Consider the following 27,616-nt stretch of genomic DNA (forward strand, 5'->3'; position numbering starts at 1 on the left):
GTGAGTGAAGCCCATGGAGACAAAAATCACATGCCCAGGCTGGCTTGCAGGTCCCCTCCAAGGTGACACTGTCACACACAGCCAGCATCCCCCTGGAGAACCAAAACCCACACGGCTAAAATGCACAGCAAGCAAACACATAGGCATTTAAATTAAGAAAAGTTAGTCTTCCAGGTTGCCCCATACCCTGTAAAGCACCACAAAAAGGGCACCCACCCACAATCCCCCCTTTCCAGGCCATCCCTGGGGATGATGCCCAGTGCCAAAGCATTGTGTGCTCCTCAGCACCCAGTGCTGCCCTAAATATGTTGCAAGACCTCTGACCTGCTGCATTGGCTGTGCCCACCTCACTGGGGCCAGGAAGCTGCATCTCTCCCTATGATGAGAGCCAGGGGACAGAAACACCCCAGGGGGCTGGAGGAAAGAGGCAGACCCAGCAGCTGGTACCCAAAGGGGCTCAGAGCCCCTGAGTCCCCTCGGGATGCTGTCAGTGCCAAGGCTGCAGCCTCCATCCTCCTTTCATGGCTTGCTGGGCGGAAGGCTGTTTTGGCAGGAGGGGTGGCTTTTCAAGGGAAATAAGAGACAATTCATGCTAAGCTGGAGCCCCCCCAATACTAAACTGCTGCGTGTGTGAGACACGGACGTGCAGGGACATGGCTGGCCCCAGGGACAGCACGCCAACACTGATGCTCAAGACGCTTCAAACGGTACCGGTCAAAGCCCCCGAGAGCAGACTGCTGGCAGGGCTGCTGGCGCCGTCCCCAGACGGGCTTCTCGGGTCCGAGGAGGGCTGTGAGCGCTCGCCTCTCTATTTACATTACCAGGAATGCACAAAACAGGGGGGCGCAGGCTGGAGGGGCGGGGGGTATTGGCTGATTGTTCCCAGGATCCCCTTGTCAGAAACCCTCCCTGCTCCGCTAGTGTCTCTTGATATATGGCTTGCATTAGGGGATGAAAGTGAGGCATAGCTTGGGGTTTTGGCACGACAAACCCCATTAAACTCTCTCTGGGAAAATGAGTCCAAAAAAGCATTTCAGGGGGTTGAGTCACTAACAGAGTTGTGAGCAGCATTTACCCGCACCTCCGCCAGCCTGGCTCAGAAACCCAGCCGGGGCAGGCAAGGGGAGGGTGCTGCGGGGTACTGGCTGCCAGCAAGCAGCTACAGCACCCCCCTTGACCCACTGCCCCCCAGCACCCGTCCTTCTGTTGTGGACCTGGGAGCACTGCCAGAGGCGGGACAGCTGCCACCAGCCCTCGCAGGGTGTCAGTCCCAAATCCAGGCACCCCTCTGCCATCTGGAAATTTGGGGCTGGTTGGAGGAGTTGCAGGGTTGAGGGGGGTCTTTCCTGCTCTCTCAAAGGTGTTTTTTGGGGAGGGTATGGAGCCAGGACCCCTCCCCACCACAGCAACCTGACCTGGGGGTCACCCCACACCCTTCTCCCTTGTGTGCTGAATGGACAGCAGGATGCAACCTCCTGGCACTGCACACATACATCCCCAGCTGCTTTTCATTTCCCCAGGGACAGCAGGGCAAACCAGGGGGGAACCAGTTGAGCCCCACTTGGGATTGCCAGGGAATTCACTTCTCCATTGCTTAGAGGTCAGGTGGAGCAGGAGTGAGCCAGACCTGGGTGATATGAACTCTTATAGCCTGAGCTGCTGGATAAACCCTCTTGTCCCTCCCCAACAGCCCTGGAATCAAAGCCAGGCAGGGAGGAGGGAGGGTCAGCACAGCCCCAAGCCCCCAACCCCTTTTCCTGCCATTCCCAGCCCGGGGGGCCAGGCAGCGCAGCCACCTGCCTGCTCCTCCAGCCCCGCACAGGCCACTCTGCAGGTGATCTGCTCCAGGGCCAGGGGAGGGGGCTGCCCAAAACTTTCCATCACCTGGTGAGGGAGCAGGAAAATCCCCACAGAGGTTGATGCAGGAGTCAAAACAGCAGCAGAGAGAACTGAGCACAAGGGAGAGGAACATTTCTCCTCCACTGAAGAAGGCAATCCCCTCCCAGGCTGGTTCTGCTGCCTCCTGGGGCAAACCCAGACCCCTTCCCCCCCTCTGGCCACGCTGTGTTTGCCAGTCCACATGGAAAGAAGCTACATGAATCCCTGAGTGCCAATTGTGCAGCAGTGAGAACACATCTGACCACAGGTGTCAAGAGCAACACAACAGAAGGGGTGGGAAGAGGGGCAGAGAGGACCCTGTTTGCCCTCCTGCCCCCTGCTTCCCCCACAGACCCCCTCACTCTGCTGCACTCATCCCTCATTTCCTTGCAAAGGAACCAGGAATTTTCCAGGAATGGGGAGCAATGGGCAGGGCAGGAGGCAGAGCAACAACCACTGCAGTGAGCATCAGAAAGACTCTGGCTGCTGCCCACATTGGGCTCCTGAGGCCCTTTCCTGGGACAAAGGGTGGGGATCTCAGCCCCAGCCCTGCAGCATCTCCTGTGCTCCATGGGTCAGCATCCCAGGACAGACGGCACAAAGGCACCCAGGAACTTTTGGTGACCTTTGGGTCACTATCTTGTGGGACGTCACCCCCAGCTCCCCTGGTCTGCCATCCCTGCCCAGTGCCAGCACCTGAGGCACCCCAAGCATCCCCCAGCTGGATGACACACCGTGCTGGTGCCCATGGCACACTCTACCCGAGCCCTGGAGGGGGGGTGGCCGTCAGAAATGAGAAACGAGGCCCTGGAAGATGTCCAGCTCTCTTTTAATTAACCTGAACAAGCCAGAGTTTAAGTTTCCAAGCCAAGCCGAAGTCTCCCTGTTAGGAAAAGCCTGCAGTACCTGGCAGTAATTTAATAACTCTCATTTCGAGCTCTCTAATAGCACTGCTATGGAACGGCTCCAAACCCACTGGTCTCCATGCCTTTCCGCAATCAAGTTCCCTTTATTGCTTTATAGCAATATTAACAGAGATACCAGTGTTAATACCTCACCTCAGACTCAGCTGGCAGGGGCCTGGCATTGCCAAGAGGAAACCTGGCGACACACAATGAGTCCGGGCTGGCTGTGTCCCAGCAGACTCCCCAGCACCCAGCCCTCACCCCGGTGAGCACACCGCTGTGCTCCAGCCCTGGGTGCTGAGCATGTGGCAGGGCGAGCTGTCACCTCTGGGTTGGAGACCAGCTCAGTGGCACCCTGGGGTGCCTGTCCCCAGAAAGACCTGGCTGGATGACACATGCCATCACCCTGGGATCCAGCACTTTTTGGGGAGATGTTTGTATCCCTGCAGGGGACCTGGATCCAGTGTCTTCCCAGGAATCTTGGGAGCTGCTGGGATCCATAGGGGTTGTAGCATCAGCCCCACTTGCTCCAGCAGCATGTTCCTTTGCATGGCAGAGACCACCTGCCTGCCCCCCACCCTCACAGGGATGCAATTAGTTTGACTATACTTACCTAGAGAAGGGGTCCATGGCTTGAGGTGCCTCAGAAATATTCCTCCTTCTTTCCCTGGGGACTGCAGAATGTATTTCACTCTTTGAACCCACAGGCAGGACACAAATCCTTCTTTTACTTAGAACCCAGACCTCACTACTCTGCAAACACCCATCACACAGCTGAGGGCCTACAAGTTGTTTATAAGAGCCCCCACCCTTCCATCACTCACAGGTGTCCCTCTGTGGGGCTTTCCCTATCTCTGGTCTCTCCCAGCTGAGCCCTGTCAGCCAGCATCTCAAGGAAAGCTTCTCCTGAAGCACAGCCCTGACCTGGGGTACCACATAGGCATGCTGTCACTCCGCCCCCCTGATCTCCCCTGGGCTGGGGAGAGATGTGTGTTGGGTGCTGCTGGACTGGGTGGCGAGGGGTGGATTTGTCACCGCTGCCATGAGCACAGGGCTGAGGCGAGGAGGAGGAAGGGTTGAGGAAGCTGGCATGGGGCATCTCAGCTCTCCATGTCCCTATGGTGCCATGAGCAGAGCAGGGTGCTGCCGTGGGGAGGGCACTGTGCCCTGGCCCCACTGCAGTGGTCACAGCACCGTGTCCCAAAGGAGAGCAGGATCCTGCACAAGCCCCCGGCCACGGCTGGCCGCTGGCGCAGGAGCTGACAAAGCAGCACTGTTCCAGTTTATGGGATTGGAAACAGCTGCCCGTGGGATACCGGCAACCTGACATTGCAGGGACTGCACGGGCAGCCCGCGGGGGACAGGCTGACACTGAGCATGCCCTGCTGAGACTCCCCCAAACTCTACTGGTCCCCACTGTTTTCAGCTGGGAGCTGGCTGGGACAGTGGACGCTCTGCAGACTAGCCGTGGTTTCCTTGTGCATCTCCCACTTTGGGTGGGAGGTTTCTCCCCAAGCTGGAGAGCGGAGCCGAGTGTCAGCCTGAGCGTGGAGCCGCTGCTAATACCGTCTTTGCTATTTTTAGCTCAGCAGCCTCGTGCTGTTGGTTTCAGCGTATTTTTCTTTTTTTTTTTTTTTTTTTTTCCCTCCCAGTAAATTCCAAATCTTTTTCCTCTTTCGCCTTCTATTCCGGGATGCTGCCTGCACCATTCGGCTTTGATCTGCACTGATGCCAAGTGTGTTTTGAAACTCTAAGTATAGCACATCCCTTGAATTTCTCTTATCTAGCAAAGCAGTAATATCCTCAAAGAGCTCCAGCAGGCTGGTTAAACACCTGACATCGCACGGCTCAGTCCACACCGGCTGCTCCTCAGCCTGGATCCCAGGCACCCTCCCCTCCCCGGGGCTCCACGGGCTCGTGACCCAGCCTGCGCTTTGCTGCTGGTGTCTCAAAGTTGCTGTCAGTCTTATTTTACAGCTCAGAGACTGAAAAGGGCAGTTAGGAAAAAAGAGGGCAAATATCTCCTTTTTTTTTTTTTTTTCTTTCATTTTTAATTTTTTTTGTTTTCCCCAAAGATGCCTGGATGCAGCCTCTAATTTTGCATCTGTAAAATGATTGCAGATAAAAATAATAGTATTCAGGACTTCAAAATAACCAATTTTCCAATGTAGGCGGGTCACTAGATGGCCAAATGCTGTCGTTTGCAACTTGCAGCGGATTGCAAGGGCAAAGATCTGAAGGCGTCTCTTAAATCCGTCCCCAAAATGTCGAGTGCTCCATACACAAATTCTGTAACAAATTAACGTCAGATGCTACCCTTGGTATAATTAGACAGGATTTAGAGTGGCAGAGACAGTGCATTGCTATGATTTACGTGAAGCCCCTACACAGAAGTCTGCACCCACTGCTGGTTCATCGCCCCTAAAAATGAATTTATCGGTTGGAGGCTGCCCAGGGTGAGCAGCCCCCAAATCAGTTCAGTCCTTTGGGCTGCTCTCCCAGGGGCAAACTGCATGCTTTGCACTGCTTGGCCCCAAGTTTGGTCCCTGGATGGGGTGCTGGCGTCAGCTCCTTGGGATGCTCTTTGGGGTGCGGGGTCTTGGGGGAATACAGCAGTGCTGGTAAACTCTATATAACCCATTAAAGACACATATAGCATCCAGAGCTGGAGTGCTAGGAAGCACCAATCTTGTTAGTAAATCTTTTTCCTCCTTTCCCCAACACACAGTATGAATTAAAAAAGAAAAGAAGCCAAAAAGAAAAAAAAAAAAAAGCCCTCATTCCCTAGTTCTCATTAAGGGATAAAACCAATCTGGCCTAACTAAGCCGAGCTCTGGCAGCGACGGGCACGTGAGCGGCGCGGGTCTGCTCCAAAGTGGAACCAGCTCCCAGCCCCACGCTTCAGGAAACGTCTCATCCAGCGAACCTCGTATTTTTTCCCACAAACTCCCCTCGAGCTGTAAAGCACATCTGGATAATTTTAGGCAGAAAGGGATTTTCCCAGAAAGTTGGAGAGGGAGGGTAGGGGGGGAAGTGAGGGGCTGGTTATATTTGGAAACCTCTTTCAAGAGCGAAGACCCCGTCGTGGCTGCAGCATCGTGGGGTGATGCTAAGCAGTGTGGCGGTGAGGACGGCTCTTGCACTGTCATGGAGAAACATCTCCGGCAGCAATTCATGGCTGTGCGTGGGTTTTGCTCCCTGCAGCTGACTTTTGGGGTGTGCTGCTGCCCATCCTCCCTCAGCTGCCCTGGAATGAAACAGGGACCTGGTGAAATCCTCTGGAGATTTGGTCCAGTAGCCCTGGGGCAGCGCTGAACACGGTTGCTCAAAAGCAACGGAAAGGAAAACAAGAACAGAAAAAGAAAAAAGAAGAGCCATTTTGAAAAGACAAAAAGCCCCAAAGACCTAGGGGCCCAGCCAAGTGTTGCTTGTAGGGGCCAGTGTTGAGGCTAAGAGGAGGCAGCTCATCAAGGCCTTATTAGCACAGGAACTAACGAGCGCAAATCACCACGCTAGACTCTGGCTTGTCCCAGCCGTACGCCACATGCACAGCCACGCTGAGCAGTTTAATCAACTCAGAAAGCAATTTGTTCTCTGTTTATAACCTTGACAAGCTAGCGGGTTATTTTTAAGCACACCAGCAAAGGCAGAGGCAATTCCCAGCTGGGTGTCAGGCAAACAACCCCCTGCCAGCCCCACCAGCACAGCTCGGTGCCCAACTGGCAAAACCCTTCTCTGAGTTCTAGCCCCTTCACCTCCGCACCCTAAGGTCAGGGGCACGCTGCGGTGGGCACGGTCCATCACTGTGGGGCAATGTGGCACTCTGGGGACATGCACTCACCCCATTTGCTCTGTGTCATGCCCCAGAAAAGGTCAGAAGAGCTGAGCTGGGTGCAGGGCTCTGTAACTTAGTAAGAACAGCCCAGGCATAATGTTTCCCCCGAGGGCGGGCGGGTAATTGAGGGGAACGGTGTTGTGGTGACATTGTTTGCCCCGCATAACCCCTTTTCCCCAGGGCAGGCTGTCCCCAGGAAGGGAGGCTGGAGGAGATGGTTCGTTGGGATGGCAGAGTCCCTCTCTGCAGAGTCGGCTCTCCCCCGAGGCACACACCGAGCTGTCCAGCCTGCTCCTCCACCGCCTGCCTCCCATCTCTCAGAAAAGGAGGGCAGACGCTTTGCTGGGCATGGTGCCCACTATGCAGGGTGCCCAAGGTCACCCAGGTCACCAGCTTTTGGCCAAGGCAGCTCCCTCTCTTGCCACGGCGGCATCCCTCCTGTACTGCAGTGCTGACCGGGTTTGCCCTGCAGAGCCTCCTGCTTTCCAGGAGACAACTCTGCAGTGGGAGCAGGGGGACCTGGTAACCCCAGGGCCGGCACAGCTGCCTTTGACATGCTCCCTGTCCTTGGGGTGCTGGGCTGTGTTTGCTTTGGCCTGGTGCTGCCCCAGCAGCTGCTCAGATGTGCTGGTGATAACACATTAGCAGCAAATTGGTTAATGCTTTCCCAGAGCGCAGGACACATGGGGTGCTGAGGCCGCCCTGTTCCCCTTGGCCTAGGGGGTGCTGGGGGTTCTTGGGGATGATGCTCCCACGCATGTCCCCCTTGGCTGGGAGCTGGAGAAGGCCTGGGGAGACAATGGTATGGTTCAGCGCCTGCGCTTCCAGCTGATTTAAAGCAATGCCCAAGTTTATAGAGCATTAGCCAGACTAAGGAACATTCTTTCTCTTTATTAGGTTAAAGGGTAAGCAAATACAATCAATCTTGTCATGTATCACAAGATGTCAGCAACTTCCCACCTCAGCCAGAAAATTACCGGCTCCTAAGTGGATTGTGGAATTACATTCATAACCACAGAAAACAAATATATACATGTATATTTTAATGAAAACACTGAAGGTTGCTACATCACGTCATCATCACAAATAGGTTACTTGTGAGCTAATTTAATCAACAACCAAACCTAGGCCCTGGAGGAACACCCACTTGGAAGAAGATGCAGCCCACGTAGGGAGAAGGTGGTGTTGGTGAAGGGAACTGTAAGGGATATGCAATATCAGCATATGCAATACAAACCCCAGCCTGGGCTGGTGGCCACAGGGAGCTGCTGCCCCAGCCCTGACCTGGCCACAGCTCAGTGATCTACCCTGTGTTTTAGTGGTGTGACCATCTTGCATCGTCCCCCCTCTGGCTCAGTTTGGCTTTTTCATTTAACAGCTTTCTAATTCAATTGCTCTCATCCTCATCCCTCCCTTGCCATTGTTGGTGCCGATAACTTCGCTGAGCCCCTCTTGGAGATTTACCAGCAGGAGGGAGCCCATTAACTGTTCTAAGCTTCGGAGTCACTAATCAAAGATAATGAATTAACCAAGCGGGTGTTGATTTCCTATCTGAACCTTCAGGAGGAGAGGAGGGACAGGACCTCCTCTCCCCTCCGCCCCACCTCCCGCATCCCTCTGCGGTCCCCTGCCGTGGCAGTGCAGGATGCTCCTGCTCCCCTTGTTCCGTGCGCAGTCCCACCTGGCTTGGGGCCAGCCAGGAGCAAGGTGAGAGGGGAGCCCTTTCAAGCTGGGAAAACAAAAATAATCATTGTAATAATGGCTGGTGAGACCCTGAGCTGACTGCCAAAATCACAAGCTGCTCAGAGAGCCCAAAGAGCGGTGATGCTGGAAGTCAGCTGGCAAGGACAGGGCTGCCTGCAGCAGTGCTGGGGCAGAGGGCAGGGGACACGGGGAGGTGAGGAGGAGTGCAGGGCCGAAGGCTTTCCTGCCTGGCAGGATGAGGGTTGTGGCCTGGCAGGGCCAGTCTCACCGGCACGGGCACTGTGCCACGAAGGAAGCGGAGTGTGCCAACCGGCACTGCTGGAGGGCTGCTCTGCCTGCGTTAACCCTGCTCTCCCCACAATCTGTGCTGCCAGGGCGGCCAAGCCACAGTTTGTCCAGCACCAGGCTGTTTGTGTTTCTGAACATCAGCTCATGCTCTCCTCACACAGCAAGGGACAGGACAGAATCATCCCTTTGGCAGCACTGGGCTGGGTCTCTTCTGCAGCTCCAGGGTCCCAGCTTCACTGTTTCTGCATATCAGAAACAAACCCAAAAGTGAAAATGTGAGGGGATGCTCAGCAACGTCCCCCAGACTGCAGGCAGAAGAAGGGGGGGTGATGTGGGCAAGCTCTGCAGTCCTCATTTCCCACCTCAGTTTTCCCACTCTGGAGCAGTGCTGACCCCAAAAGCCAGCATGCAGGGCAGTGACAATGGCAATGCTGCCCTGTTCCACCGTGACATTGTGGCTGAGCCGGCTGGTGCTGCGGTGGAGTGGGATCAAACCTTGCCGTGGAGATGCCCGTGAGCAGGCAGCCTTGGATGCGCATCCTTCCTGGAGATGATCTGCAGACAAAGCTGGCAATGCCTATTGTCCCCAGTTAGGTCACTGTCTGTCTGCATCACACCCACAGAGCTGTGCAGTAAGGTCTCCATCAACTCCGTCACCCAGCAGGCAGGGACTGTGTTTCCCAGCCCTTGGACAGCAGCATTTCCCTGATTCAGAAAGCAACTGCTGTTGTCCTGCCTGCCCACAACTCCTCCAGCAGAGCCAGGAGCTCTGGCTCTGTCCCAGAGAATTGTAGGCAACCCACAGCAGGCTTGGAACTGCAGAAACATCACTGAGTTTCTGAGGTCGCATAACTTGCTGCTTGCCCAGCTGGCAGCTGGCCAGCACATGCTGATGCTCACTGGCACTTGCAGTGGGGTGCTGCCCATGTTCCCTGTCCCACACCTGCTTGCACCGCCCATCAGGAACCAGCACCTTGAGCGTGCAAGCCATGGGCGTGCAGTACAGTGGTCACACCGACCAGCGTGCCAGGGGAGGCCAAAACACATGCAGGCACAGACACACAAGGTATGCAGCTCCCTAGCCTCAAGCTGGACTCTTCTGCCTGAACCCAGGGCTTCCAGATGAACCCAAATACCCTTAAAAAACCCCCCAACAAACAGAACCCAAACAAAACCTGTGTGTTTTTTGTCAGCAGGGCACAGGGATGCACACATGCAGGAGGATGGTGGTGAGCTGGCTGCACCCTGCGTTTGCAGCTGTCTCTGTGCAGCCTGAGCCTGCCCTGATTTATCTCCCCTCCAAATTGTGAATGAACGAACTTTCTCCCAGAATAAATAAGAATCGCTTGAAAGTTATTTTAGGGCTGGTCTTGGTCGCTGGAGTTTCCGCGCCTGCCGAGGCCCATCACATTGTTTTCTGCTGCTTTCCTTGGCATGGCCCCAATTCAGGGTTCAGAAGTTATTACTATAAAAGTCAAATTGCTTTGTGGGGGGAGAGACTGGGGGAGGCAGGGTCAGGAGAGAGAGACGGGATGGGATTCCTGGAAAGTCTCCAGCCCAGGATAACTGGAGGTGCGCGGGGCTGGACCGGTCCCGCCGTGCTCGGGAGAGCCGTTCTCCTGGCCCGGGGCCAGAGGCAGCCAGGGCAAGGAGGTGGCTGGGGAGCTGCTGGTGTGTCCCCCCGGCAAGATGCTGGAGGGGTATCTTGGGGAGCTCCAGACTCAGTCCTTGCATCTCCTGGAGAGGCCCTGCCCATCCTCCTCCTCGCAGCCCCTTCAACCTGCCCTCGCCCTGCTTACATTTAATGCTGGTTATTTCCCCACCTATAGCACTAATTACTTTCCTGCCTTGGCACCAAGGGTTGCCTAAAGCCCTGAGCCATCAATGTTTTATTTCCCTTCTAAAAACTTCCTTTTTCTGTGTTTGCTACCTCAACTCTTGGTACATTTTGGCCATCCCTAAAAGCAAACCTCCTGCCCCTTCATACCAGGCACCACACTTGGTTGCAATAAAGCTGGTGACAAGATGTCAATCCACATCCCATGCTGAGCAGCTTCTCCCTCTGCAGCCTGGGCTTGCCCTGGACCTTCCCCAGTGCAGAGGGGCAAGGGCAGCTCAGTGGCGTGGGAACTCGGTGGGGAGGGAGGCACAGACCCCTCCATGCCCTCGTGGGACTGTACCCTGGCTGCTGTGTCCCACATCCTTCAACCTAAACTTGATGCTTTTTTTTCCTTTTTTAAACTATTTCCATGAAATAATCACACCGATGCATCCGTGCAACCTCATTAGGACTCAGTTTCTCTCTCCTTCCCTCCAGGCTGCCTTATTTTTACTACCCCTATTATTTAAGGCTGACCTTGCAGCAGTGACCAGCATCCTCCTGGCAGATGGAGCCCCCACCATGCTCGTCCCTCCGATCTGCAGCCTAGAGACCTGCCCTGGGGCTCCCCCCCAAAACCGGCACCTCAAATCCACCATGACACATAGTGCCAGGGAGCTGCTGCAAACACCCCGCAGCTGGGACTGCCAGGCTGGGAGCAGGCAGGAACACAGCCAGTAGATAAGAAGTAGTTCAGCTTTGATACGTGCAGCTCGTACGCCTGGAGCAAAATCATCAAACATGAGAATCTGCTCAGTGAGACAACCTCCCGACAGCATCGGGAGGGACAGGGAGCAGCAACAGGAGGTTACCTGGCAGCAGGATGCAGCAGACATGACCTACAGAGGCACTTCAGAGAGGACATCATTGTGGCATCACCGCTGGGAAGAGCTCGGTGCTGCTCCTGGTGCTTTGGTCCCACTGCTGCTCCAGCTTGGCACAGCCACCCCAGCACAGCACCGGCACATCCCAACCCCTGCTCCATCACCAGCTAGCAATGGGATGCTGTGCTGCCTGTGGTGCTCAGCGTGAGAAAATGCAGAGGCATCAACCAAGTACAAAGAAACAGAAGTGAGGAAAGTGGAGCAAGCAGGGTGAATTGCAGCTGCTGCGGTGGCTGGGCAATGGGCAGGGCATGCATCAGGGACCTGTCGTGATAGGACAAGGGGTGATGGTTTTAAAGGAAAGCAGGTGAGATTCAGGCTAGATATGGCAAAGAAATTTTTTACAATGAAGGTGGTGAAACACTGTCCCACGTTGCTCAGAGAGGTGGTGGGTGCCCCATCCCTGGAAACATTCATGGCTGGACGGGGCTCTGAGCAACCTGATCTGGTTGAAGATGTCCCTGCTCATGACATGGGCTTGGACTTGATGACCTTTGAAGGTCCCTTCCAACCCAAACTGTTCTACGATTCTATGACCTCACTGCCTTGAGGCACACAGGAAGCCCCAGCCTGGAGCAACGAGGCTGCTGCTCCACACCTGCAGCTCTGCTTCTTGCAGCTTAAAACCAGCAGAAAGCACCCCCAGGGCCTCATCTAGCCAGGCCGGTGGGTGAGGTGGGCTCCTGGCTCCTCCAGACCTCTTTTTTCCATGAAACTCTTCCTTTTAATCCCCCGGTGCTTGTGAGCCCACACCAACCCGGCAGCCCCCCACCACCCCTCTCCTGCGATCGCCGCCCACCAGGCACAGCTGGTTCCTTCCCTGATGGATCCGGCAGCTGCTCTCAGCGCTGAACTGGGTTTTAGTTTCCTGGTGCTGAGGTTTTCTTGCACTTTCTGCTGCAAAGTGAGAGCCAGGGCCGGTTCAGCTGGGCAGCAGCGATGCTCCCCTCACCCGGTGGGTCATTGTGCCAGGACCCTCGCAGGCAGCCACCGGCACGCCGGGGAGAGGAAGGAAGAAATAGAGTCGCAGGAATCAGATTAACCGAGTAATATCACATGCGGAAGAGCCCATGGGGAAGGGGCTTCCAGGGTTATTTTCGCCCAACTAAAGTTGCAATTAATTTGCAAAGGAAGTCGCTCGGCATTAAGAAACCCTCCGGGCAAAGCCTGGACCCAGGGACGCACATCACATTATTTTCTCGTTTAAAAACCATTGCGGTGGTGAAGGGGGCTGCTCCCCCTGGGGTCGGGATGGGGGGCTGGGAGAGGGGGGAGCTGGCTCCAGAGGGGCAGGCGCATTTGGAGAGAGAGAGAGTGAGCAGAAATTAACCTTGGAAAGCATTCAAATTAGGCTGTGTAATAAGAGACCCACTTCTCTGGGTAAATTTGTTAGGATTAGGGCTCACTGAGCTGTTGAGGAGAATTCATCGTGGCTCAGAGCCAGGGTGAAATGAAGCTCCTGGCTTGGTCGGCTGCGGGAAAGTCCAGGCTAATGGGCTTTGGTTCAAACTTTGATAGGAAAAAAATCCAGGAACAAAGGCACTAATTCTTCCAAAAGCCCCAAAATCTCAGTTTATACATTTCTGTTTATGTTCATTCATAATAGATATACACAGCTGTTCTAATCATTCATATTCAAATTCCATATGCATCTTTAGCAGTTATTACTCCTGTCTCAAAATGAAAAAAAAAAAGAAAAAGAAAAAGCCATGTGGTAGATTAAAAAAAACCAAAACCAACCTGTCTTGGCGTGTGAATTCTCCCAGTGTCTCTGTCTGAGCTCAGGTCCTTGTGCTCAGGTCCTTGCACTCGGGTTCAGCCTCGGGGCAGGAGAGGAGCCTCTGCCAGCCTGGGCTGGTTGTTCTGGGGGCTCATTTGGGACTTTTTGTCATCTGCCATAGCTTTTTGGGCTGCCATGGCCTTGTCTGCTGAGCTCCCTGTGCTCTGGGTAGTGAGGTGGCTGGTTGGGGTTCACCCTGTGCTGCTGCTCCCGGCACCCCCCAGCGAGGGTACAGCTTGTCCTGGCAATGGACTGCAAACTGGAGTGGACAAGCCTGACCTTCTCCCCAGGGGAGTCACGCTTGTACCACCTTGGGTGGGCAGATGGAAACTTCTCCAGATTCAGTGGTCTTAAGCTTGAAACAAACAAACAAAAAAGCGTTTTAATTTTATTTGCTCTTTTCTTTTTAAAAGTTTCTCTGTCTCACGCCCTGAAGGATCTTTCCTCGCTTCCTTTAAAATCTATCCCTGAACTCCAGACTAAGGAACCAAGAAAAAGACATTTAAATCTGGCTATCTCACAGAATATTTGCATCTTTAAATCTTATTTCTTGGTTCCTCAGTGGCTGCTCTTACAGACAAATCTAGTGCTATTGAGTAAAGCTCATTAGTAAGAGCTAGCTGCTAGAATGAGCAGCAGGGACAGAGGTAGCATGGATGCCTGAAGTGTTGTCACTAGGTTCCAGAGTGAATCCTTCCAAGAAGTTCCCCTCTAACTCTGAGCTGTTCTGCACATGCAGGGTGGCTGGGGATGCTGCAATTGATTCTTAGGAGGTGGCTTAGACTCCATCCCTCTGCCACTGGACATGTGACCTGTGGTACCTCACTGTGGAGAGCAGGAGCAGCAGTGGTGACACCGGGCTGCTGCAATAGTCCCTGTCCCTCCTCCTCCTCCTCGCTTCCATGCAGTGTCCAGCCAAGGCACAGGTTCTGCCATCCCGTGGCACCGATGAGGTCTGAGCTGTTGCAAGCAGCTCTTGCCCTGGTCCTGGGACTAGGAGGGGGGCGACAAGCCCCGCGGAGCAGCGTGCCGCTGCCGTATTTACATTCCAGCATAAACTGGCTTCTCCTCTCATCTCTCACGCGTCCTGTCCCCATCCCCTCCTGCTGCGCGTTCCCCCACTGCTGCAGCCCCTCCGTCTGGTCGAAATATCTTTTAATCAGGAGCTCATGTCTTCCAGCCACAGCAGAAATGGAACATCAGCCTGGAGACAGGGGATAACTCAAGTGTGCCCAACCCAGGCCCCCTGTATCCCTCTCCATGCTGTGCCCTAGCATGGTCCTTAGTGCCCAGGAGGGTGCCCAGGGTGGTACCAGCACCTGCCCCTTGCATCCCAGAGCCACATCATCCCTCTCACCCAGAGCACACCTTTAGCATGTGACTGGGGGCATCAGGACACGTCACACAGGACATCAACCCACACGGATGTGCCCCCACTGTGTGTTGGGGCACCTGCGAGACATGAAAGAAGGCGTCACCCCAAGGCTGAAGAAGCCCCATGGGCTGCAGGAGAGGGGCTGGGGAAGTGGAAAGCAGGCTCACCCAGCCGTCTTTCATTTAATGAACAAACACACAAAGACCTGGAAGCAATAAATCCAGAGCTTGGACTACAAAACCAAACATGGCTGCAGATCCCCCTTGGAACGGGGGAGCAAAAGGAAGAGGACAGCTACAACACCAGCCGGGGAGCACAGGAACTGTGTCCCCTCCTGAAATCCCCCTCTCAGCAGCAGGGCTGCCTGCTGAGAAACGAGCGGGCTTTAAAGGGGCCCTGTCAGAGTGCTCCAGGTAAAAATGTAACCCCAAAAAGCAACTGCACTGGTTCTTTTGAGCTCAGTCACCATGCTCGAGGGCTGCACAGAACATACGTGCAGGCAGCCAGGGTTGGCAGGTTCCAGGAAGAGCAGCTGTCCCTTTATTCCTGGGGGCAGCAGAACCTGGGGGCCAGGGGATGCAGGGGACACACACGCACCTTCCAGTTCTAGGGCATCATCCACACCTCACACACAAGGTATACTGGCGGGGGGTGTCTGCCTGCTGCCCCGACATGGGGCTGCCGCGGGGGGGCTGCTCTGGGATGGGGCTTCCCCGAGCAGTTCAGGACCCAGCCTGCACGGGGCACCCTGCCAGGTGTCCCCCCAGCCTGGCTGCTGCCTGCCTGTGGGTGCAGAGCTGCGCAGGATGGCCAGGGTGATTCCCCACCTCCTAGCATGCCTCGAGAAACAGCCAAGAGCTGTCAGAGCCCACTGCTGCAGGCTCCTGCTAGGTGTCCCTAGTCTGGTTGTCCCTGTCCCACTACCAAACCCCCCTTTCCTGCTCCCTATCCTGCAGTGGGAGCCAAGCTCCTGTGTTGCTGTGCCAGCCCCACCAAGACCCTCGGGCTCACCTTCGGTACAGTATAGCCCATGTGGCTGCAAGGACAAGTGTGCCCCCAGGCCATTGGGATTGTGCCCAAGCCAACACAGCTCACTTTGGGAAGCCTGATTCCCATGCAAGAGGGGACATCCCACCCCAGAGCGTCGGGAAGTTCCACTTGTGCCAGGCTGGAGACCTGGGGATGAGGAGCATGATGAGGATGGAAAGGTGACAGCACCACAACACAAGCTGTTAGCAGGATGCCTAGCCAAGCCCCAACCTCCCCGTGGCCACCCCATAGTAGTCCCAGCTGTCCCCCAATCCCTCCCAGGTGTGAGGGCAGGATGGGCACCCACCACGTTCCCTCCCTGGAGCCCCGCTCACCTGGCTGCCAGCCCCCCCGGGGAACCCGAGCATCCTCCCTCGCAGCCGGGGAAGCTTCAGCAGCATCGGAGCTGCCTTCTCCTTCCAGCGCCCGGGCAAACTGCTATGTGTAAAACAAAGGTGAAAACATCAAATCAAAAGGATGAGTCAGAGAAGTTCAAAAAAGGGGAGCGCGGGGAGGGGGGGAAGCAGGATCTCCATCTCCCCTCCCACCTGCCAGCAGGCAGGGACGCAGGCAGGGAAACAGGCAGCCCTTCACCGCTTCAAAGCAGACGCAGATAGGATCTAGCAGCCAGAGATGGCACCGAGCAAGTGCTTAGCGGGAACGGAGATGACTCTCGATAAGCCAACGTGTGAACTCCCAGGTTTAAATTAACTAATGACTTCAGATGCTGCCGATAGTCTGCAGGGATGGGGAGGAGTGATTTATGGGGGAAGATTAAGCAGACTAATTAGGCCAGCCTCCCCACTTAGGAGTTTCCCAGTCTGGCTGGGGGCTGTGCCAGGGAGGACCCAGCCTAGTGGGAAGTGGTGGGGAGCAACCCCAGACCCCCCCATGCAGCCGTGGGCACCTTGACAGCCTCTGTCCCTTGGAGCATCACTGGCACAGGTATGAGCATGGGGGGGAAGGGGGGGGTTCCACCGTGCTTCCTAAATTGCAGACATGGGATGCTTGAGGGCTTTTCTCTCCACTGCATGACCTGCACCTCCCCACACTCTCCAGCTAGCACAGGGAGACCTGGGTGTCTGGTCAGCCCCTGCCAGGCTGCTTTATGACCACAATAAATTACAGCCTAACTTCCAACCTGAGCTAAGTGCCTCTCACCTCCTAGGTGCTTTTCCTATTAGTGGATCATTTTTATTGTTCCTAGACAACCATCTGCTGCTGTTAAAACACGATGCCAGGGCATGTGCACGGTTGGGCTCTGCCCTGAGCTTACCTGCTGGTGGGGACATGGGGATGGATGTGCCCACCACCCATCTGTGCTTTGCAGCCATCAGGCACCACATGAAACAGGCAGCTGCCAGGTCTCTGGTGGGGAGTGCAAGGTCAACAGGACTCACACCAAGGCTCTTCCAAATCCCAGTGACACACAGCCCAAGAACCAGTGGTTTCCAGCGACTGAGCAAGTGCTGAGCTCAGCCCCACACTGCACTGACTCACTGCTCTCATGTGTAACAAGCTGCTGTGTTCTCAGCCAGGAGAACTTTTTATCACATTATGGGAAAGCACTTGCAATTCCTTTTTCCAGAAGCCCTGGATATAATGAAAAGGCCTCCTCAGGCTTCAAAGCCGGAGGATTTTCATTGCTTCCCAGGCTGAGAACAAAGTACTATTGAGCATGGCCAACAGTTGTTGTCTCTGTCCCTTGATGTGCATCAAGCATCCCATCCTCAGGGCTCAGTGGTAACATGGAGGGCTGCATTCACAGAGATGGAGCAGGGTTCATCCTGCCCTTGTGCTGAACCAGGAGCACTCTGAGAAGGGTTTGAATTGCACAGGTTTTGCCACAAGCTGCTGGGGTGGCTGTGGGCAAGACAAAAGGAGCACCGGTGGCCTGACCCAGGGGCTGGCGTCACCTCCCCACCCGCCCACAGGGTACCTGTGACACAGCGGCTGCTGCAGTGAGTAATGCCATTTTCTGCAGGGATTGTGTGCATGACTGTGTAAATAACACAGTTAGAAGTACCATGAAACCAGCTGTTTTCACGTTAAAATGGAAATTTAATAGAGTGACAAGTAGGAGCTGCGGGTGACACAATGTAGGCTTTCCCCAGGAGCTTAATGTTGGGTGCAAACTCCCTGTTGTGCCCGAGGCTCAGCCCTGGGGTGAAACTTGCCTGGAACCATGCAGAGATGTGTGGGGGCTTCCTCCCCCTCACCCCGGGGAGCCCGAGCCCTGCTTTCAGCCTGCTGCCTCCAGCACCATGATACACTGGGGACAGACAGGCAGTCAGGGATGTTTCCCAGACCCCTTCGGAGAAACAGAAGTCCCTTGTCACCGCTATCTGCACGGAGCTCAAAGGCCCTTCCCCCGCCCACGGGTGGGATGCCTGGAGCCCTTTGTCACCAGTGTATAGGGACTGGCAGGGGACAGCTCTGCCTGGCATGGTGCCACTGGCCCCAGTCGCTGGAAATGGGGTTTTGGGAGAAGGCACTGCTTCTGTCCCTGTGGCCCCTGCTCTCCCTCACTGAACACAAAGAGCTGGGCTGAGCAGGGCTGCGGTGCTCCCATGAGCTCCTGTCTGCTCCCTGCCTGCCGTGCCGCCAGCCTACGCTCTGGTCCCATCCCTCAGCCCCGTTCCCTGGCAGGCAAAAAGCCTTCATGGTTGCACGGAGCCACAGTCAGGAAAGCTCACATGGTGAGGGCAGGAAATTAGAGGAAACTCTCTGCACCATACCTCACCACAAAAGTTGTGCTGCTTCAGTCACCGATGACCTGCTCCAGCAACACACAACATCATTCGCAAGCAATTACTCACTGCACAATGTTTTTATTTCCCCAAACCATTAATGAATTATTTAGGCAACTCTAGCAGTTAGATGTTGCATGATCGGCTGCTGCTCATCCCGGGCTGTCGGCACAGGCTGCCTCAGTGCTTGCCAGGGATGGGCTTTTGGGAAAGGCATCCCCATGATGCCCTGAGCTGGTGCTGCCTATGTGCCCAAGCACAGCTGTGGCAAGGCAGAGCTTGTGGCCACACTGCCAGCAGGGACAGTAATGCCAACGCTCCCCGCAAAGGCTGCCCAATCTGGAATAGGAGCTTTTTTCCAGAGCTGGAAGAGCAAAGTTCACCTGCACTGTCTAAACCGCCTCCCCGAGCCCTTTCCTCTCCCCTTCTCTGCCTCCTTGCGACGTGCTCCAGGCACCTGCCTGCTGCCAAAGCCATTGAGAAATTCAGCACTGATTTGTAACGCGTGAAGGTAAATCCACCACTGGAACAAACCACTGCATTGAATCATGGGCTAACCTCGGCTACCTGCTCATGAACACAGGGCTGGGACACCTAAAAGCTGCAGAGAAAGCCCAGGTTGTGCCTCGCTGATATGCAGCACCTGTTGGGGAAGAGACCGGGCTGCTGCTGGCTGCAGCCATGAAACTTCACAGGGGTAATGCCGATCCCTGACAAAATAGCCTCCCCAACATACACCTGAGCTGAGTGTCTTATTGACTCAGCCCCCAGCACTGCTTGGCATCCTGCACTGGGCTAGTGGGTTGAGCTGGTGGCTCCTGAACCTGGGCAAGCCCAGGGCAAGGAGGTTTTCCCAACTGCTTCAAGAAGCATCTTTAGTCCTGCAGAAAAACACAGAGCAATGCAGGGATAAAAATCACTCACTAAGAAAACTTCAGAAGGACTTGAGTCCTTTCCTAAAATCATCCCTCCCCGTTGGAAAGACACACAATGAGGAAGGACAACGGTCACTCCAGCAGCAGTGACGCTCTAGACGTGGCTGCTGAAGGATGGGGGAGCTAATGGGAGAACTGGGGAGCCAGTGCTGGCCTGCAGTGTGGGGAGGCTGCAGGGCTGTCTGCCCCAGAGCTAAGGGGAAAAGCTACATTTTAAAGCTAAAATCCCTAGTAAGGGATGGAAAGCCCTGCTCTCAGCTCTTCCTTTTCTGTTGGTACAGCCAGCAGGTTGCTGGTGCCGGGGGAGATGCTGATCCTGTGGAATGACAGAGGAGCCCCTGGGGCATCCAGCTCATCCGTAAAACCTCCTCATCCCTTCCCTCCCTCACTCCTACCCACACTCTCACACCAAGTTTACAACCTCCGCTGCAAACCTGTCTTCGGGCTTGTCCTGGCCAGGCTCCAAGGCTACACTGGGGCCCTGGTGGGGGTCAGCCTTGCCGGCTGCTGTGGATCCCCCCACCCCCGGCAAGGCCAGCATCTCTCTCCCAACACTTTGGCCTCTCTCTCTTCCCCAGCTCAGCCCCCTGCATGGGGGTTCCCACTGCCCCCAGCCTCTGCCTGGCAAAGTCCCCAGTCGCTTGCAGCTGATCGCAACACCCTTCCCAGACTTGAGGACCATCACCAGCATCCCCTGCTTCATCTTTTTAATAATGACCAAATCCTCTTGTACATGGCTTCACAGCTGCCCAATGTCTGCTGTCCCCACCCCAGCCTGCCCAGGTGACAGCATCCCCAGCACGTGCAGCCACCTGGTGGTGCCTCCTTCTGTCCCGATCCCCACGAGGGCCTAAAGGCTACTCTGCGAAAAAAGATTTCCTCTTTGGGGATATTTTCTGGTGTTCTTTGCCCCAAGGCAGCCCCCGTGACTGCTCTGCCACCCCTGCAGCCCCTCACTCCTGCGATGGCAGCATCAGTACAGGTGAACTGCGTGTGCAGGGGCAGCCCAGCATCCCATGAGCCTGACAGACTCCTGGCTGAAGGCACCAAGTCGATCTTTTACCTTATGGATTACTTCCCCCATGCCAAGGCACAGGGCAGAAAGGGCTAAATTTGGTGGAGCACCTCACCTGGGCTTGATGGTTTGGGCAATTAGACCTTTTCCACAACATTTGGCTCCCCCCTTGCTGGTCCATCTGATGTCTCGGCGATGAAAACTGAGACGTGACCTGGAGGGATAGACCCCATGGAAGCAAGAGGGAGTTTGCAAACATCGCCACAGCTCCGTCTTCCCTTCCCCTTACCTCCAGCCCCGCTGTGCATCGTGTGTCTCTTTGCCGGCAGCGGGGCCTCAAACCAGAGAAACACTCACGTTTTTGTCATGGCTGGTCTCCTCCTGTTTATTTCCCTTTGCCGCGCGAGCAATTTCCCCTTTCCACACAGGGAGTGGCGGCCGTGGCCGTATCGAACACGGCCACAGGGATGGGGCCAGAGCCGGGCAGGGACAAGCGGCTGTATCTCATCCGCCGGCATGCAGCACGCTGCCGCGCCTGCAGGAAACATATGTCACCGGTTAAACAGATCGTGAAAGCTTCAATCACTTCCTTATGGTGGAGCCGGTCCCAACAGCCGGCTTTTCCTGCACCCTTTCCCGTGAGTGGGACTGGCCCTCGCTCCCGAGGGTGCTCCCCTCACCCCACCGAGATGGGGCAGCCCCACAGCGAGCTGTGAAAGCCGTCCCGAAAGAAAAACCAGTTATTGTCAGCACCTTGTCACCTCCCCAGGATGCTCTCCTCTGCCTGCAAATCTGCCCATGGGGAGCTCAAGGATGGACAAATCCTCCCCAAATGCACGGTCTGTTTCAGGCTCCCTCCAGCAAATAATGGCCAGAGCCTCCAGCATAGCCACCATGGCGGGGGCACCCTGCACCTGCTGGCAGCACCCAGCAGTAGCTTCACATGTCCCCAGTGCCTCGCTGCCCCTCCCCGGGGCAGCCTTGCAGGAGCTCAGCACATTTTGTGGGTGCATGCCGCACATGGAGGAAGGGACCCCCCAGCTCTGCCTGTCCCCAGGGAGTTTCATGCAAAGCTTTCTCAGGGTGTCCCCCAGGAATCAGCAGCGTCTCCTGGAGCAATTTGCTCTGGAGAGACGTTAATCACACACTCACTCCTGGTGCACTGATGGTGTTATGAAAGCTCCCAGTGCCAATAAAGCAGGCGGCCACCCCCCTCCCCAGTCCATCCCTGTGGTGGGGGTCTGGAGCTGCATGGCCAAGCCACCTGTCCAGGTGGGTCCCTCCTCCCACAGGCACAGGGTAGTGTCAGTGAGATGATGCATCCTCACCACATCTCCACTGTTACACTCTGCTTTCTCCCATGGGCTGGAAGTTGCTTTTTTTGGAAAGGAGGCAAGCAGGAAAGTTCACGTGGGCTTTGGTGATGAGACTGGCGGCTGCCATCATCCAAGCCTGGCAGCAGGGAGAAGCTGGCAGGCCAGGCCAGTCTGGCTGTGGGTGCTGTTGCAATGACAGAGCACACGCCAAAGAACTTGCCCAAGATCTCTGCTGCCATCCTGCCTTGTCCAGGGGTGTCCCGGCTCTGCAGCACTGCTCTGTTCAGTGCTCCCCTCTGTCCTGGCAATAACACCTTCCTTATGTGCCTGAAACAACAGCCAAAATCCCAGGCCTTTCTTGGAATTGCATTTCAGCAAAATCCCTGCACCCTCACAAAAGGGCAGAGCAAGATGACAGTGTTATTTCTGCAAACACCCGCAGAGATCCCTGCCCATTCTGGGCACTGGAGACAAGAGCAGGTAGGCTGGTGTCATGTCTGAGCAGCTACTACATCCTCAGCCTCTGCTCCCCAAGATGTCATCTTCTGTAACAGCCAGTTTGCTTGGGGTGTTCTCCTGCCTCCCTGCTCGGAAGCAGCATCATTCCGAACACTGCACCACCAAGAGCAGCGTCAGCTCTGGCTCCTCACTGTGGGATTGTGTTTGGTTTGCGATATGGCTTTCCCTCCATCTCTCCTCTGCACAGCCGTTTTCCTTATTTTCTCCCTCGCAGTACCCAGCTGGGTCCACCCTGCTGCTGGCGAAGGACAAGGATGAAATCCCTGCCTGGTCTCACTGGGGTGATCCGTCCAGGTGCCTCTGCCCCAGGACTGTGTTAGCAGCCCCAAATCTTTTGGTAATAGCAAATCTGATCCTAGTGGGAGCGGTGCCTCCTGCCAGCTCATTAACGAAAGAAGTACCTTACAGAAACCTCCCTGCCCACCCTTGCAAGCCACCTCTGTGATGCTCTCCTTGCTTGGTTGCTTTGACAGTGAGCTGGTCCCCCCCACATGGCCATAGCCTCATGTCAACCATGGGAACCACCACGGCTCTGCCAGATCCCATGCCTGCCCCAGGCAAGATGCAGGGTGGATGCAGCCCCTTTCCACTCCCACACACCCATCCTGGACCCCAAAATCCTCAGGGCAGGGTTTGCCTCCCACCCATGCCCACTGCTTTGCTGGTGGTCTGCAGGAAAGATTTCGTGGAGGAATGTGCAAAGGCACAAGATGGTTCACAGGGACAGTTCCTGCCACTTTGATCGGTGTTCCCAAGGAACACACCTTTACTCTGGTTTATCTGCACCCTTTTATTTCCAGCTCCTGGGAGCCATATAATCTCTTACCTCTTAAGGCTGAGTGTGCAGTTCCACAGGTAATTTGAGCAAATTACAAATTAAACTAATTTTTAAAGGAAGAGAAGATACAAACTTGGTACCCATACACACTTGGTTATGTACTCTATGACCTGCTCAAACCGCACAGCTCCTCATGGCTGTACGTGACTCCTGTTGCTGGTTCCCAGGCTATGTCTCCAAAAACCTTTTCAGGTCAGGCCCTCCACCCCTCTCCATCCGCCCACAGCTCCAGGCCCTGGAATTTACCAACACTTAAAAATATTTTATGCATCCCTGTAAAATCACACACTTTTAAAGCCAGTTAAGGCCTGAATTATATTTCGAGATGTTGTCCAATTTGTAAGCATCATAAAAACCTGAAATAAGTTATCTTAGAAATAACCATGGGGAAATTACAGACCAAGCTTACAGCTGAGGAGGCCATGACCTGGGTGTACGAGAAAACAGCTCTCCCTGCGACTAATGCAGACAGTGAGCAACAGGGCTGCCGGGGTTTCGGGGACTGTATTTTCACCACCGAATCAGCCATAACCCCATGCAGCTTTACAGCAATCATTACACAGCTCACCTCCTCCCACGAGAGCTGCGTTTCGCTCCGAGCACACGCTTGTCACCAGCACAGGCAGAGCTGAGTCACTCTGCAGCGGGGAACCCCCTGGGTCCTGGGTGCTGCTGGCAGCAGCAGTGATGGACAGCAGGGTGAGAAGCCCGAAGAGGTTCATGCCAGGACCCTCCACTGCTCTGGACCTGTTTGGGAGTATGGAGGGAAACAGAGCTTGCACCAGCAGGAGTTTTCCCCAAATGATTACCCAGAGTCAGCTGTGCAGTGGGGGATCCCACCCCTGCCTCCAACTGTACCCGGGCTCAGTCTCATGCTTTGCATGTTATCAGCATAGACAGGGGCTGGGGAAGGGGCTGCAGACCCTCAGCAGTGCTAAGCGTCAGCCAGCAAACAGGGTGGCTGCCTCCTCCCAAGTCTCCTCCAGTTCATCTCTGCTACATGGCCATTTTCTCCATCTTCCTTCATTTCCAGAAAGCAGCACCCTGCTAGTTCGCCCTCCCCCACCTCTGAATTCCCCTTGTTTTTGCTGGCAGCTTCCAGAGAGGGAGAGGCACCATGGAGCAGGATGCACCAGACCCCCTTGGCACAGGGAGACCTTGCTGGGCTCCCAGCCACCCAGAGGCCCTCCTGCAGCATGTCTGGACCATCAGCTTTCCACCAACTCCACACAAGTTTTGGACATCACGGAGGTGCACAAAACATGGACCTTGAAGTTAAACCACCCAGGGAAAGACGTGGAGCAGGACCCTCTGCCCGTGAGCGAGCCAGGCCCCGGCATGGCAGGAGCAACTGATCGCCTTCCCCATGTTTCGTATTCTCCATCTGTCTCCAATGCAAGATGGGAGCCCAGCATGGAAACCCGCTGATTCTTTCCAGAGCTACAAAATGCAGCTTTTTAATCCCAAGGACGTGGGCTGCTCTGCACACTGCCCTCCTGCCTCCCTAAACTCCAACCAGATTTCACACTGAGCCTTCAAAGGGAAGGAGCTGGAGCAGCATCCCCAGCCGGCAGCACCACGGGGATGGGCCAACCCAGCCTCCCCAGTACTCCTGGGGGGACCACTGGTCCCCAGGGCGGGGCAGCAGGTTCCCATGGTAGAAAGGTGTTAACAAAGGCCAACCAAGCAGGCTGTGGCTCAGCTACTGGCATGGAATCAGAGCGCCCAGGTCTGTTCTGCTGCCAGGTTATCAGTGGATCCATCAAGCGATGCCTGCAAGATGCCAAATCTATCAGCTCTCCCATATGGATGCCATCCACTCCAAGCCATTTCCTGCCTAATCAGAATCAGCCCCACTCCTCCCTCCCTGAAATCACTCTTTACAGCCTGCTGCAACTCCACAAATATTTTTACAACAGGTAAAAAAAATGCACCAAGCACATCCCCCCACCCAAATCTCCCCCCAGGGCACTCACTGTGAACCATCACTGCACCGACTGGGATGCAGGTGCCAGAAGACATTCTTGGGGTCTAACATTACTTTGCACTCTGAATTTTCCCCATGGCTCTGTAAACATCCCAGGGGGTGCCCAAGGCCTCGCAGGTACCTGGGAATAGGGACAACAGGTGACACGGGCTGCATGGGACCTCCCTGGGTGTCAGGACAGAGCCCTGGCCAAGGTGTGCCTTATTTACCGGCAGAGAGGAGTTTACCTTGCAGAGCTTTCTGTGCCTGATAGCCCGGGATTGTTTTGGCTTTCATGTGGTCTCTAATGAAAGGGAGTCTGGAACAGATGTAGATTTGAAAGAAAAGAGGAGGAGGAGGAAATTTCTTAGCATAGGGTTTCGGTTCTCCTGCCTATAAACAGTGCTGACAGCGAGAGGCGGCAGTGATAAACACTGAGATAAGAGCCCAGCTAGACAGGTAATTTGGCACAAAAGGTTTGTCTGGAGAAGCTGAGGCAGAAGTCACCACACACTGTTTAAAAAACACAAAACCTCAAGCCCTAGCCAGGGTGGGTGGCTGTGCTGGGGAATTCCCCCAGCTGCTCGGGCGGGGGTACCCCGGCAGGAGCGGTTGTACCCTGACAGGATTGGGGATCACCCCATTATTACGTACAGTTGTTTTTCCTGCCTGGCAGCTGCCCAAAGCTGCTGCAGGAGCTCCCAGCGGAGGGGCTGCTGCTGGTGAAGGTGCTCAGCATTCCCGCCACCACCCCAAAACCATCTCGCTTCCTCGTCTGATGAGCTGTCACATATTCTTAGAGTTAAATGTGCTCACCAACGCACGCTATTCAGAGAAATAATTCCTCCTGTTTAAAGATTCATGGATATTGGTGTTGGAGAGAAAAACAGCAGTTTCCCATTCCTCATGGTCAGAAATCCCTGTGGGGCAGGATCGCTTCTGATAACAATAAATAGTCTCTTGGCCCTGGGATCATCCCCCCAGTGGTGCCATTCCCAGGGTTGCAGGTAAAGGGAGCATAAATCCTAAAGCCTTGAATAAAGAGTGTTAAATGTTTTAAAGCAGAAGCAGCACATATAAATTGTGCAGAACTTTATAAAAGCCGCAGAAAATACAGCCCTGCTGCGCGAGTGGCGTAAACCTTACACAACGGCCGGGATGATTCACAGGAACGAAGCGGCATGAATCACACGGCAGTGGGTGAAACAGGTTTCTACCCCGTACCTGAATGCAGAGACAGCCCAGCTTCGGTCAGGATCTTATCAGCCCCATCCTCCTCCCTCAGAGCCCATGCGTGACTCGACTTGTCGGCATCGCCGGGGCACAATGGGTAGAGCCGGGCAGGCAAAGGCACCGCAGAAGAGCCGAGGAGGGTTTTCTTTTAAACCAACTGGTGCCTGGCAGGGACAGCAGAGAGATGCCTATTATTTTCAGGTGATAACAATGAGGTGTTTCTACAAAGAGCAATGCCAAAGGAGCAGATATTGTACGAGTCCATCTAGCACAAAGCATCTGGAGTTGAAAGGGAAACACCCAAAGGCTCTGATGAGTCTCGCTCACCGAGTGACCTGGCTGCTAACAAAAGAGCCGGTGAGGGAAATAGTCTGCTCTCCAGCAGGCGTAGAGACACGTCTCTTTTTAAGGCTGTGAGAATTGAATCGGTTGTTAGAGATGAAGGTGCTCATAAGAAGCTGAATTTTAAAACCTGTAAATTAACTAAGAGGGGGGTGAAGCTGTTTCAGCATCCTGAAAGGAAGTTCATGCCTCTAATCTGCTAGGATGCTTTCTCCCATCATCAGGAGGGCAAAGTAAGGAGAACTACTTGACATAATGTGTTTGGGGTTTCAAAGCTCTTTGACAAGGTCCCTTACGAGAGGCTATTAAGGAAATTAAATGTTCGCAAAGCAAATGGAAAAAAAGTCACTCTAATAACTGGAAACAAAGAGACAAAACAGTGTATATTAATGAGGGCTACAGTACTCACAGGGAGGCTCCCCAAATTTTCATGTTAATAGTGGTGGTTAAAGAGATGCCTTAATGATCTGGAAAAGGAGAATGAAAAATGTCATAGGAAAAATCTGGCACAGGACCCAAATTGCACAGAGCGTTCGGAACAAGAGAAGACTACAGGGAACTTCAAAAGGCTCGAAGAGAGCTTGATGGATGGGCCAGTCAATGGCGGATGAAATCCAAAGTAGACAAATGCATACTCATGCACGCTGCGAGGAACAGGCCCCACTAATTCAAACAAAATGTTAAAACGCAAAAGGAGCAGGAGAGATAACAGGGGAAACACTCCGGTGCCAACACCTCCATCGACAGCAGCCCCTCATCGAGGATGTTTTGCTCGGCCACGGTTGCTCCACCTCGGATAACAGCAGGTTTAAGTCCTGCTTTGCCCTGGCAGGAGCCCAGGGGCTCCGCAGGCATGGGGAGTCCCTGCCCATCGCCAGACACTGGGATGGGTACAGATGGAGAAGGTCCATCAGGTGAGACCGAGCCTTTCCTCCAGCAGGAGCTGCTGAGCAAGAGCCTGATTTGAGGGCTGGGATTTCCCTCAGAGAGACCCTCCTCATTGCCCAGAGGAAGTGCCTGGCAAGATCTGCCAGGCATTTATCCAGCTGAATAACCTCCTGATGGCAAGGTAAGCTGAAGCCCCACACCACCCTCCCCAGAGATCTGTTGTCCCAGAGGATCACCACTCTGAAGCAGCCTGAGAA

At 54.8% G+C, this 27,616-nt stretch overlaps 1 protein-coding gene across 1 annotated transcript in view; it reads right to left on the reverse strand.

The window, feature by feature from the left end:
• Nucleotides 1–7,489: 7,489 nt before the first annotated feature.
• Nucleotides 7,490–27,616, reverse strand: part of LOC110361832 (uncharacterized) — a 67,924-nt gene continuing 47,797 nt past the window's right edge. Inside the window, exons 2-8 of the mRNA XM_065073740.1 lie at nucleotides 26,121–26,293; nucleotides 23,499–23,677; nucleotides 20,615–20,792; nucleotides 20,373–20,471; nucleotides 15,893–15,995; nucleotides 15,540–15,704; nucleotides 7,490–13,508 (exon numbers count right to left, since the gene is read on the reverse strand). Of these exons, the coding sequence (XP_064929812.1) occupies nucleotides 13,449–13,508; nucleotides 15,540–15,704; nucleotides 15,893–15,995; nucleotides 20,373–20,471; nucleotides 20,615–20,792; nucleotides 23,499–23,652 (759 nt within the window). The 5' untranslated portion in view covers nucleotides 23,653–23,677; nucleotides 26,121–26,293 and the 3' untranslated portion in view covers nucleotides 7,490–13,448. The remainder of the gene's footprint in view (nucleotides 13,509–15,539; nucleotides 15,705–15,892; nucleotides 15,996–20,372; nucleotides 20,472–20,614; nucleotides 20,793–23,498; nucleotides 23,678–26,120; nucleotides 26,294–27,616) is intronic.

This window comes from Columba livia, chromosome 9 (genome assembly GCF_036013475.1).
Source record: "Columba livia isolate bColLiv1 breed racing homer chromosome 9, bColLiv1.pat.W.v2, whole genome shotgun sequence".
NCBI classification, from domain to species: domain Eukaryota; kingdom Metazoa; phylum Chordata; class Aves; order Columbiformes; family Columbidae; genus Columba; species Columba livia.